Genomic DNA, 13,605 nt, shown 5'->3' with positions numbered 1-13,605 from the left:
AAATTCTTTTCTGCTTTTCATTAAAGTAGCCCAACTTTTCTATTTTTAAAGCAGTATGCTCTCATGGGAGCCTGAAAAGTTAGCCTGCTTTAATGAATAGCAAACAGTTGTTTACATGAGAGGTCCAAAACACTTCTGAATCATTTTCAAAGCATGCACAATCTTACTTACAAACATCGAATTCACACAGTGTAGATCTTAAACACCTGTAGATAGGCCAGTGCATAAATATTTTTTCAAAATATTTTTAAAATGAAAAATAAACAAAAAATTATTAGTTTTAATAGAAAAAATGGAAAGTGGAGCAAAACTACTTAAATCTTTACTATCTGGTTATCTAATTGTTCAAAATTACATACCATCTAAATTTAGATTGGTAGGAATGTTGAGAAAAACAATGTTGTAGTTTTCTAATGAAGATTAGAGGCTGACATCAACGCTTTACAAACTTTATTACAAAATCTCTGCACATGACCAGCAGTGAGAATCTAATGACAGCAATAAGAGTCTCTTAACTGATAAAGCAATGTAATCCCACCTCAAATTTACCTGTACAATTTCTCTCTTCCATATCAAGTGCAAATCCGTTGTTACATCTACATTTGAAGCTTCCAATTGTATTTCTACATTTGCCATTTGTGCACAAGCCAGAGAACATTTTACATTCATTTATATCTGCAACAAGAAAATAAATGCATACTTTACGGGTACAAGAGATTATTTATCAAATAGAAAAATATACTCATACACCAAAGGAATACATCTGGATTGTTATAAATAAGTGATTAATGGTTTTAATGTTTCCATTCATTTGGATGTCTTGTATTTATTTCGTAGATCTTTTCATCACAAAATAATTCTCCAAAGGAAATTCAGACCACTGTGAATTTGTTATGAAACCATACTTCCTCAAAGTGCATAGTAAACTCTTTCATTTTTACTTTAATATGATGAGCAAGGAAGATACCATTGTTTAAAATTAGGAATTGTGCTTCTTTGTGATTGGCAGTTAATAACGTATCACTTAGATTAAATAAGAAAAGGTATAGATTTATTCTGATGTGGGCAATTAAATAATTAAATTACCAAGCAAGTTTGTGAAGTCATCATTAAAGTAATAACATCCAGTATACAGAAGGGATATTTTTGTACAAAAAAAATAATTCTCAAAATATTGCCTAGAAAACTGTTTGTCCACGTAGTTAGCAGGAGTTAAGATTAGTAAAATGCAAAAACAAAAGAAAACAAAAAGAAACAAACAAAATCCTAAGGAAAGGCAGCTTGGTTTAATGATTAAAGCACTAGATTTGAGTGGAGCTCTCAATTGGCTGCATTAGGTACAGAAGCCAAATGAGTGATTTTGAATTCTCAGCTGTAGAAAGAGAGCAATGGCAAACAGTGTCTGAAAATGCTGCCTGGAAAAGGATAAAGGATAAAGGGACAGATAACATGGCCAAATCTTGCATTTCTAAGAGGGCCCCCTAATTATTCAGACAATAGTCGGGGAATTATAAATGTGTATTACCAAATAATTTCATTCCTTCACAGAAAATTAGGCTCAATAATTCAGTTAACTGTATAAAGAAATATTATTGTATTTATGATTATACCTGCTTCAACAACCCAGAGATAAAAATACTGAATTGAACAAAATCTCTTTGGCTGCAATTCAATACATAAAGACTTGCATAAGTGCTACTGAATGCCATGTATAGGACTATATAATACTAGTATATTTCACAACTTTTGAAAGAACCTTTTGTCATCCTGAATACAGTGGTAAGATGTACTTTCCACAGTCGCCTTTCAATTACACAATGGTAAAACTAGACCTTATAAGGCAAATGTATTTAGTAATTTCCTGACAACTGTAACGAAAAACATCTGTTAGGAATGCTGTGCTTAAATGTTTCTTCTCTAACCATTTTCCTAGTCAAAAACACTTTTCTCGGCTATTTCTCATTTGAGAGAGAAAATGTATGGTTTTGGAATATGATTTTGAGTGGAAAATATCTCTAGGGGAAAGAACTTTCATTCCTCACCAAATTCACAATCCTTTGTAGCTGTTTCAAAAGAAGAGAAAAGACAAAAGAAAATACTTATTTGTTTTTGCTTGAATAATTGCATCATGCATGGCATATAATATTTCATATGTTTTGGAGAAGATCCTCCAAGCATAGCAAAGGAAGGAAAAGACTGGGCCTATATTGATTGTTTCAACAATTGTGTATCTCATAAAAGGACTTATCTGTTAAAATTATACAGGTAGTTCTCAATTTACGACCACAATTGAGACCAAAATTTCTGTGTTAAGTAAGAAATTTGTTAAGTGAGTTTTGCCCCATTTCATGACTTTTCTTGCCAGAGTGAATCATTGCAGTTGTTAAGTAAGTAACATGGTTGTTAAGTGAATCTGGCTTCTCCACTGACTTTGCTTGTCAGAAGGTCACAAAAGATCACATAAACCAAGGACAATGTAACCGTCATAAACCGTCATAAAAGATCACATAAACCGTCATGAGTCAGCTGCCAAGCATCTGAATTTTGATCAAATGATTATGGGGATGCTGCAACGGTCATAAGTGTGAGAAATAGTCACAAGTCACTTTTTTCAGTGCTGTTGTAACTTTGAATGGTTACTAAATGAACTGTTGTAAGTTCAGAACTACCTGTAGTTGGTGGATTATGAGTCCTTGTTAATGGAATTTTTTTAAAAAAATATTAATGAAGTACATAAGGTTTGTCTGAAAATTATTCCTTACCTTTGTAAAATGGCCTTCCAGTTAAAATGTCCCCACGATTGGAGAAGCCTGGACCTCTGGGGCATAAGTCTTCATATTCTTTTGTGCCTGGCTTGGGGCATTCCTCACAGTCTGAACCCCAAGCAGCACCTATAGCACAGCAACATGAGTCCATACGGAATTTTCCAGGTATAGGTTGAACACAGTCATCTTCATCCCATCTCAGATAACACTGCTCCATTCGGATATCTACATGTGTCATTAAAAGCATCATCACATGTGGAAGTGTTTCTGCTGTATTTATTTGTATATGCTGTAAGCCAAGGGTCTCCAACCCCTGTGGCCCATTGGGAACATTAAAACTATATTCAAATGTGTTGATTAGTTTACTGCCAGTTAAAAGTAATAGAATGTTAATCAGCATGCGCATTCACACAACGGGTATATATGATGCTCATTATGTGAGCAGATATGAAAACTAATATGACAGATAAATATGATTTTCAATTGTACTTAAGTCAAATCTAATAAATATTAATTATAATTAATCCAAATTAAATATGAATTTTTAAAAATGCTAATTCTTCCACAACTATGTTTGAAAGTCTTTCTTATGGATTAATAATAATAATAAATTATAGGAGACTGTTAAATACTTCTTTAAAAAAAGTATTTTCAATATTGTAGAATTTAATACAAAGCAGCATATAAACAAGGGGGCAGAATTATGAAAACAGCATGGTAGATTTATGTTGTAAGACCTGACTTTTTGTATATGCATTATAACACTGCATGCATGTACAAAAGGAGCAGAACCTGCAGTTATAACATCACCATGCTGCTTTCTTCATCCTGACAAGACAGACCTGCAGAGGTCTATCTTTTTAGAAGTAATTTTAGGTGTATTATGTATTATGAATATATTTCTATATTACAACAGAATTAGAAGTTATATATGTTATTTTGTGGTGAGAGACATAGCCCTGTTTTTAATTTTATTGTCATGTAGTTGTTTTGTAAAATTAATTCAATATGCATTGCAAAATGCTGGCATTTAACAAGTACAAATATAATGTGAAATTCTAAGAAGTGGGTGGAAAGTATATCTGCAAATGAACCGGTAAAAACAAAACAGAGGCTATTGCATATTTTTTCCTGAGCATTTCGGTCATTCTATGTTATTGAGAAGAGGTCTTTGGTGGAAGCAACTTCCATTTATTAACAGATTTCCTTTCCAATAAGTATGATCAATACATGTGAATGTAACTATGCATGTACGTGTGGGTGTATGTTTGTGTTTGTATGTGCGCATACTTCTAGCAGGTGCAATTCTTGTCTTTAGCCAATCTAAATCTGTAGTTAAACCTGAACATGTGCACAATAAATGCAAAAAAATACCTGTTCTATCTCATTTTTCTTCGGTTAACAAAGACATCTAAAATTCTCAGACTTGCAGCTCTTCGGCATTTGGATGATAACAGACTGGAAAAGGCTAACGTGCATGAGTGATAAAAATTGAGGATCTCTTTCACTGCGTAACTTGTAGTGGCTTCTGTAGGTAGATAGAAGCTTAAGGGAAATATCTTGAATACTCACCTAAACACACCCTGCCAGTTCCATCCAATGTCAGACTGCTGGGACACTCACAGTGAAAAGAGCCTCTGCTGTTGATGCAGCGCCCATTGGGACACACCCCTGGAAAAACTTCACACTCATTTACATCTGATAGATAAGATAATAGAAGCAAGTTTACTATCTACTCTTATAGCCATACTGTATATCAGAAATATAAGATAGTACAGGTAGTCCTCAACTTAAGACCACAATTGAGCCCAAAATTTTTGCAGTTAAGTGAAACTTTTGTTAAATGAGTTTTGCCTCATTTTACGACTTTTCTTGCCACAGTTGTTAATGAATCACTGCAGCTGATTAGTTAGTAACCTGATTGTTAAGTGAATATGGCTTCCCCATTGACTTTGCTTGTCAGAAGGTTACAAAAGGTGATCATATCATCTTGGAACACATCAATGGTCATAAATATGAACCAGTTGCCAAGCTCTGAAGTTTGATCACATGATCATGGGGATGCTGGAAAGGTTGTAACTCTGAAAAATGGTCATAAGTCACTATTTTCAATGTTGTTGTAACTTTGAACGGTCACTAAATGAACTGTTGTAAGTCAACGACTATCTGTATCTTTCTTACAAACAAGTTACATTTTATTTATGCGGCTATATTTTTTTGAAATAAGAAGGAAAGTACAAATAAGGGTACAATGCTTCACTGAGCAGTGAAACTTTATTTTGAATATTTAGTCAAAATTGAACTGGCTTATTTTTTAAAAAAATGAGAGATGATTGTGCAGATATCTGTTGAGATTAAACCTAAAATTTTGTTGGATTCATAGTTTTTTGTTTTCTATAGACTTCAGCTAAAATCAGGATTCAAAATGGATTTTTCATATAACTTTTGAATTGCAAAGAATTTGATTACATACACTTAGGAAATATTTCTTAACCCTAAGAATAGGTAGCTAACATAGTTTGTTTTTTTTAAATGGCAGTCATTTAGAAGATCTGGTCCCCTACCTGAAAGAAGAGGTTGATCAAAAGGTGAAAACCATGGTTAGGGAGGGGGTCCTTTGACCAGCTTTGGCTGGTGTGTCACTTGTGGCTCTTTTTACAGCAACAAATTTTTGCAACAGTGACTTTTCGCCTTACACCTTCATATTAGAATGTTACAACAGTCTGCCTTTCAAGATCATTCAGAAAGTACAAACAATAAAGAACGCAGTTGCTCCCTTGCTGACAGATGATAGCTGCATTAGCAGATTAAAACCAGTTTTGTGGGTAAAGCAGAATTCTGACAGCAATTCAAAGTGATAGGATAGCACTATAAAGCCTTAATTCCTGGTTACTGTTGGAACCATCTCCTTTGAATAGAACAATTCTCTGCAATTCTTTAAGGGATTCTTCAGGTTCTGACCTTATAAGAAATATGGAGAGTAAATCCAGAGCCAATTGACCTACTCTCCATATATCGCTATGAAACAGCTCGCCCAGAAATAAAATTGACATTTATTCACTGAATTTTAAGAAAGTGATTTAAAAGGTTCTGTAACTGAATGTTTCTGGCTGCCTTAGACTAGTTTTGGAGAATATTTTTATATTTATATTTATTTAACTAGCTAGTTTAATAATTTGATTTAGTTGCTTTATTGTATGCTTTAATGCTTTTAGTACTCAAAGACTTGGGATAGAATAATATACAATTTCTTCAATAAACAAACACATAACTGAATAAATACATTCGCTGTAATGGTATTATTGCCTTAAGTCCTTCCACCTCTTCCAAAACAAAGAGCTTTCTATAATGAAAACAATTAAGAGGGAAAATAGCTTTATTACTTCCAAAAGTAAGCTGGAAGAAAACAATACTATGGACTTCCATATTGCTAACAAGAAAACTTCATGGGTGTGCTTGAATAAGCCATCATGACTTCTTTAGTAAAGCAGCAGGATGTAGCCAACCATGGCTGATCTCAAAAATTAAGCAGGATTTGATCTGGTCCATAATTAAGTGGGATACAACCAAAAAATACCATAGCTCTAGGCTAGATTGGAAAGCTGGAAAATACTCCTAGAAGAACCATTTCTATTTTGTTGCCAGAAAATAACTGGAACCTGAAGGAGTTGAAATCAATTCAAAGGAAAGTTTGCAACAGTATTATTCTAAAATAAAAGAGAGTGTTCATTGGAGAACAATAAGTAGATTTCAAGAGCAATACGGATCATATAAAATACTTTCATTTTATTTTGTAAGTTAAAATAACTCAAATAGCTAACAAGTTTACCTTCACAGGAAACACCTTTGACTCTTGCAAATCCTCTAGGGCAGGCAGTATCTGTAGGAAAAAAGAAGAAACATTTAGAGAAATAGACACACAGACACACACAATTACATAAATTAATTTAGAAGAGGATAAACCACAGTTTTAAAAAGGGGGAAAGTTACTACTAGCGATATTAAGGAAAAATGTGCTTAGAGAGTGATTGTTGGAATAGTAGAAAATAAGACTGATATTGCAAATGCCACTACCCTAGTAACAAAATATTTCATGCTCTATTAATTAAATATATATTAATAAATCCACGTCAGATTTGCATGTATTTACTCATTATCCCATATCTCCCATTTCAAAAGAAAAACTGGAAGTATACTCAGTATTTTTCCCTAATACATACATTTTATAGAACTTTACAAAAAATACACTTTTATAAGTATGGGTGTATGTACATGCATACCTGTGCATATCCAGGTTAGGTAGGACTTCAGATTCGAAGAGAAAAAATATTTATTAAATTTATAAATATATAACATAGAGATATAATAATATCGTCTAGAGCACATGGCTGGTTTTTGCATCATCTGTCAATAACTCCTTAAAGCAGCTGCAAATTTTATAAGGATCATGCAGCTGTAGCTGCTGTACAATATTAGGAGGATGTTTTTTATTTATGTAATGATTGACAAATGCCATTTTTCCCTTGAATGCAAAATTCTGTATATGTACAAACACACACACACACACACACAGAGAGAGAGAGAGAGAGAGAGAGAGAGAGAGAGAGAGAGAGAGAGAGAGAGAGAGAGAGAGAGAGAGAGAGAGAGAGAAGTTCTGGCAATGGTCACTCATGATCTTATCACCTCACCCACTACATACACTATGTGGGCCTGAAGGCTAGTCTGAAAATGGTAAATGTATACGTGTGAGTGCATGAAGGCCAAGTGGGACTCCTTAGTACAGAGGTCCCCAACCATTTGGGCACCAGGGACCAGTTCTGTGGAGAAAAGGTTTTTCCGCAGACTGGAGAGTGTGTGGTTTTGTGGGCTGTCTGCATCCTACGGATGGGACTTTGCTTGTTTGTGTGGACCGGATGCTGGCATGCCATGGCCCAGTACCAGTCCATGGACCGGGGGTTGGGGACCCCTGCTTTAGTATATCCATAAACCCCTGTAAAGGAGACATTTTCTTGGCTACAAATTGGTTCAATGTACAAGTGCCTTAAGACTTGGTTACCAGTGAGATCATTTAATCAGATAGAATCTGTCTGCCAAAGGCATGTCTGAAGAAAGCTTGCTGACATTCACCATATCCAGTGAGATACAGTGGAAAGAACTTGAAGAAAAAAACTTTTCAGGAACACCCAAACATCAGAAATAAGACCTGTAGCTTCACTCCTTATACACAAGAAGCTGCCAAAACCAGCATTTTAGAAAAGCATTTGGGACTACAGACATTTTGGTATTGCTGTACTACAGATAGTCCTCGACTTATGACAAGTCACTTAGTGACCATTCAAACTTATGACAGAGCTCTCCAAAAACTACTTACAGACTAATTTCAAAGTTAGTGTCCTGTGATCACATGATTGTGATTTTTTAATTTATTTTTGCAAATTTCAGGTGTTTACTTCTGGTTTCCAACAAAAAAAGGCCCATTGGGTAAAATGGATTTGCTTTATTATGTTCGATTAATGAGCACTACAAAAAAATGTAGTGACCTACCTAACAACCTCAATGACTTAATACAGTGATTCTGGCCTCAATTACAGTCATAGGTCAAGGACTTACTGTAAACTGTCAAAAGTCAGAATGATTAAAGCAGCATAAAGGCACTTTAAATAAAAAAATATTGACACATAAAACTATAGGTAGTCTTCAATGTATGACTGGTTACTTAACAACTATTTAAAATTACAATGGATACCCCCAGGTTACTTAAGACCCATTTTTGAATTATGATGGTTACCCCTGCCTCGGTCACATAATCAAATTTTGGGAACTTGGCAACCGGCTTATCTTTATGGCCATCTGCAGTGTCCCATGGTTATGTGAATGAGATTGGCAGGTTTGTAGCTTTTTTTGTTTCTAGCATTTACTTCTGGTTACCAGTAAAAAAGCGGCCATAAGGGAACCCTGATTCACTTAAGAACAGCAGTGTTCACTTAACAACCACTCCAAAGGATGTAAAAAAAAAATCAAATCCAGTTACACAATGACTTCACTTACAACCACAATGACCTACAACCATAATTCCAGGCTCAATTATGGTCATAGGTCTTACATATAAATAAGTTTATTAAATTTATGTGCTACCTATTGCATCAGAGATGACTTTGGGTAGCCTACAAACATTAAAACTAGTGCATATTAAAATAATAAAACAAAAAAATAACAAGATTAATTAATATATTAAAATTTCAACTTTTAACACCAAGTAAACTGTGAGGTATGAAGCTGAAATCTAATTAGACACACATACACACACAACTATGTATGTATGTATGTATGTATGTATGTGATTTAGAGAACATAATGAAGTAGAAATCATACCAAATTCGCAACGCTCACAAGGGCTACCCCAAGCAGCTCCCAGAGTAGCACAGCATTCTGATTTCAGAGTAGCTCCGTTAAGGTTTACTTCACAGCGATTATCTTGGATGTTCAGCCAGCATGTTCCTTTCAGAATATCTACAGTAAATTAAAACACAGTAAGGCCTTCCTAATTCTTCTGTGGTAAAGCATATTCATTATAAATAAACACAGAATAACTACTGATATTGTAGAAATTTACTGCTAGAGCCTTTCAAACTGGCTTGTCAAATTTTGCTGCTATAGTATTGCTATAAATCAGGCAATGATTTATATACCAAAAAACATTTGGCAAAATACATCTAGCAATTTATCTTTTGAAATCCCACTTTCCCTTTACTATAACTTTCTTTCATTTCTTTTTCAGCATAATTACAAAAACATCTCCCTCTCTCCCAATTAGAACACAGAACATATATTATAATGGGAGAATATAAAAAATGCCTTTATGCCTTTGACACCAGGGCAAGGTCTTGAACTTTTACTTTTTTAATTTTCAATAATATTAAAACAACATTTGTTCATTGTCTAGCATATTAACACCTTAATATAATTATATTAAGATCAAATACAAGATTATATAATTATATTAAGATCAAATACATAATACAGAAAGTTGGAAAGGATCTTGAAGGTCTTCTAGTCCAACCTCTTATCCAAGCAGAAGACCTATACAATTCTGGAGAAATGGCTGTCCAATCTCTTCTTAAAAACCTCCAATATTGGAGCACTCACAACTTCTAGAGGCTAGTCATTCCACTGATTCTCACTGTTCTCATTGTCAGAAAATTTCACCTTTGTTGGAGGTTGGATCAAATAGAATGAAGCAAGGAGGTCTCACTCTCTCACTAAAGGCCTCGTTGTTTACAATTCTTCTAAAGAACAGCAGAATGGAGATTTGGATGGCCTAACATTCTTCTGTTGTTTAGGAGAGCCATGAAGACCAGGGTCCTTACTCAGAACTTAGTCATGGGATAGGACAACCCCTTGCCTCATTCTATCCAGCCTGATCTTCATGCCATTTTTTCATATGATTTATTCCCTTTAATTGGTTCTTCTGATAATTTCTTGCTTTCAGTTATTGTGAGTTACCTAAATGACACAGTTCATGAGGAGACCTTGTCAGTAATTAATTAAAATTAATTCTTCTATTAACAGCAAACAATGGAAATTTTTAATTAGGATTTTTCTAAATGTAATAAATGTATTAACTGCAAATTACATTGCATTTTTATCTGTGGTATATTTAAGATTCACTAAATAAAAGACAAATCCTTTTTGTATCATAATTTGAAACTTTTTTCTCAGGTTTAATAGCATTTTCTTGAAGAAAAAAGAATTTTAATCAGAATGTCACCAGGGTGGCTTCTGGTTATGTTGTCACAGCGAGGCAGATGCTTGAAGATGAGCTCTGTCTTCCGTGTTTGATTTTGCCCCACTGGGGGACCTTGAAAAGGGTCGAGAGCTGCCCCACAGAGGCAGCAAGCAAGGAGCAGACCCTTGTTTGATCATGGGGGTGTGTGGCAGCCCTCCTGTTTGATCTGAGGAAGCCCTCCAAGCTGGCAGGGGAAAGACTGGCTACATTCGCATAGCCAGTCAGAAGCTGCTGTCAACGGAAGACACCAAGCACTACTAAGCAAGTTTGCAGCAATGTGGATGAAACTGGGTGACATCTAAGCTTCTCTTTATGAATTTAAGACCTTTTCCTGAAAATCTGCCCAAAGCACTCCTCCCGAAGAGAAGGGAAAGGGAACTCCCACCCTATTTCCTTAGGAAAGTGGCAAATTAATTACCTGGGGAAAAGGAGAAACCTATAAGACTAACTTGGAACTAATACATAAATATGACTTGGAAATTTGGGGACTAAAAGTGTTTTCTAAGACTTTTTTTTAAAGCTGGAAAAGTTTATAAGTTTTGGTTTTAAAAACTGAAAAATGGCATTCATGACATCTAGTGGTGAATGTATGGCACTACAATTTACTTTTGCTTAAAAGCAACCTGGCTTGAAGCCCAGAGTGAGATAAGACTTTGACTGGCCTTGAAGCTCTGTCTTTTGAGATTTGCTGCTGAGAAAATGGAACAGGCTTGGGACTGCTTATCTGTGTGGCAGAGACAATAATATCATTTTAAAACTGGCCTGTCTGAACTATGGACGAAAATATTGACTTCTAGAACTGTATTGTGGAACTATTTTCCTGAAGAAGACATATATACTATTGCTGGATATGATGAAACACTTTGGAATGCTTTGGATTAAAATCTTATTATTAAACAACTTGTAATGGTTCTTTTTTTCTCCCTGGACAGAAAGGATATCTTTCTCATTGGACAGAAAAAATTGAACTTTACTTATATCTGCTTAGGGAAGTTTTAAGAACAGCTAGTTGGTTGGATAAACTCATAAAGACTACTTACAAAATATAAAATGGATGTTTCCTAATTAACTTTAAATGGTAAAAAACCATCTTTACCATATTACCAAGAAAATACTGATGAATCACAGAAAGAAATTTTCTCCATGTTGAAATCAATACAAGAAACAATCGCTTTAGCTTGTGATAAGTTTAAAAGAAGCACAGAGATAAAAGAATATTTTTTTTAATTTTAATCTACAAACCCAGAAAATAAATACAGAGAAGGAACCAGCAACAAAGAAAACAGAAGGAAAAATAGAAAATGCTGACACAAATTTTGAGGTTCTGAAGGAAGAAAACTGTGGCTAGACTCAGATAAGTGAAGACTTAGAAGACACAATGAGAATATTGGAAATGGAGCCGACATTCTACAAATCAAAGTGTCAGAAATTACTGGAGGATAAGGAAGAAGACCTGATGGAATGGAGGAGAAAGCTGTCAATAGAACTGTGGGGAATTGGAGAAGGAGGGAGGCTCTTTAATGAATAACAACGGGCTGGTTCTTCCAAAAATAACTAAATTGATTCTCTTATCTCAAATAATGTATACAAAAATGGAGGAAGAACTATTTGATGATCCAAATGTACTGACTTGGAAAGTTAGTTGGCAAAGGAAGAAAGCTAGAATAAGTCTGAAAGAAACAGAAGCTTTGACCTGTTAGAGGGAATGTTACATTATCAATTTGATGTTTGAATATGGTTAAGAATAGATTGTTAGAAATAGAAGTATTATTATAATCTGATTTGTAATCAGAATATCATATCTTGGTATAAAAAGGGAAAGAAAAATATGTTAAGAATTTTGAATAGGGGAAACCTTTGGTTACCCAAATATAACTTGTTTTGAAATTATAAATGACTGGGATATTTTGAACATGGATGGGAATTAAAATTGTAAAAAGCGAAAACAGGATTTAGACTGAATAAATGGATATTGAATGCAAATGCAATTAAGATATGTTTTGGTTAGAAAAGCTATTTTAAACTGACTTTTTTAGAAAAATATAATATCATTAGGCAATTCTATATTTACTTACAATAATAAGAATTGTATTTGCTTAATGTGAAAAAATATTTATTACTAGAAGGGAATTAGAACTGAAAAAAGCAAAAATAGGATATAGATTGAATAAATGGATAATGAATGTAAATGCAATTAAGATATGCTTTGGTTAAAAGATATTTTAAACGGACATTATTGATACCTTTAGAAAAATATAACAAATGTTGATAGGCAATTGGATATTTATTTACAACAGTAAGAATTGTATTTGCTTAGTGTGGAAAAATGTCTATTACCAGATGAAAAGAAGATGTATTGGAGGGTATAATATTGGATTAAGTATGAAGAAGCTTACATGTACCATGAAATTACTAATGGACCCAGTCATCACATTGTTTAATTAGGTACTTGATTGTAAAAATAGAAAATCAATCAAATATTTTAGATAGATAGATAGATAGATAGATAGATAGATAGATAGATAGATAGATAGATAGAATGTCACCAGGTAAGATGTTGCCTATATGGAGCTACTGTTCATCTATATTATTTCTTGGACATTACCATATACTCTTCTTTTCTCTTTTAAGGACTATTGTCTAAACACAAATTAAAGAATTCATATATTTTTTTAAAAAGAAAACATTATACTCACCAATACAAATGAAGCCCGTAGAGTCTAGTTTGCTGCCAGATAAACATTCACAGATGAAAGACCCAAGATTGTTCCTGCAAGCACCATTGACACAAGGACTGCTTTCACATTCGTTTATATCTATAATCCAGAAGGAAATAGGTCAGACGTATTGTATGTTTCTGGAAAATATTATAATGTATGAATGTCTGGAAAATGTGTTCACTGATCTAAGAAAAGTGTTAAATGTCTGTAATGCAAAGAATGTATGGCAGGCAGATAACAGTGCCTGCATAATTTTGTAAGTGATAATTAATTGGTTACCTCAAATAACCTAGAAGTATATAAGAATTTCAACTGAAACAGTTTTTCCAGAATG

The 13,605-nt window shown here is 34.0% G+C and overlaps 1 protein-coding gene across 1 annotated transcript in view; it reads right to left on the bottom strand.

Annotated features, from left to right (window-relative positions):
- Positions 1 to 13,605, bottom strand: part of FBN2 (fibrillin 2) — a 145,803-nt gene that overhangs the window by 53,735 nt on the left and 78,463 nt on the right. The window contains exons 20-25 of the mRNA XM_083352573.1: positions 13,248 to 13,367; positions 9,138 to 9,275; positions 6,595 to 6,645; positions 4,338 to 4,463; positions 2,763 to 2,990; positions 550 to 675 (exon numbers count right to left, since the gene is read on the bottom strand). Coding sequence (XP_083208699.1) covers positions 550 to 675; positions 2,763 to 2,990; positions 4,338 to 4,463; positions 6,595 to 6,645; positions 9,138 to 9,275; positions 13,248 to 13,367 — 789 coding nt within the window. The remainder of the gene's footprint in view (positions 1 to 549; positions 676 to 2,762; positions 2,991 to 4,337; positions 4,464 to 6,594; positions 6,646 to 9,137; positions 9,276 to 13,247; positions 13,368 to 13,605) is intronic.

Source organism: Vipera ursinii (genome assembly GCF_947247035.1).
Source record: "Vipera ursinii genome assembly, chromosome: 2".
NCBI lineage: Eukaryota > Metazoa > Chordata > Lepidosauria > Squamata > Viperidae > Vipera > Vipera ursinii.
Note: the sequence above shows the minus strand (reverse complement) of the source record. Positions and strands in the feature narration are given on the sequence as shown.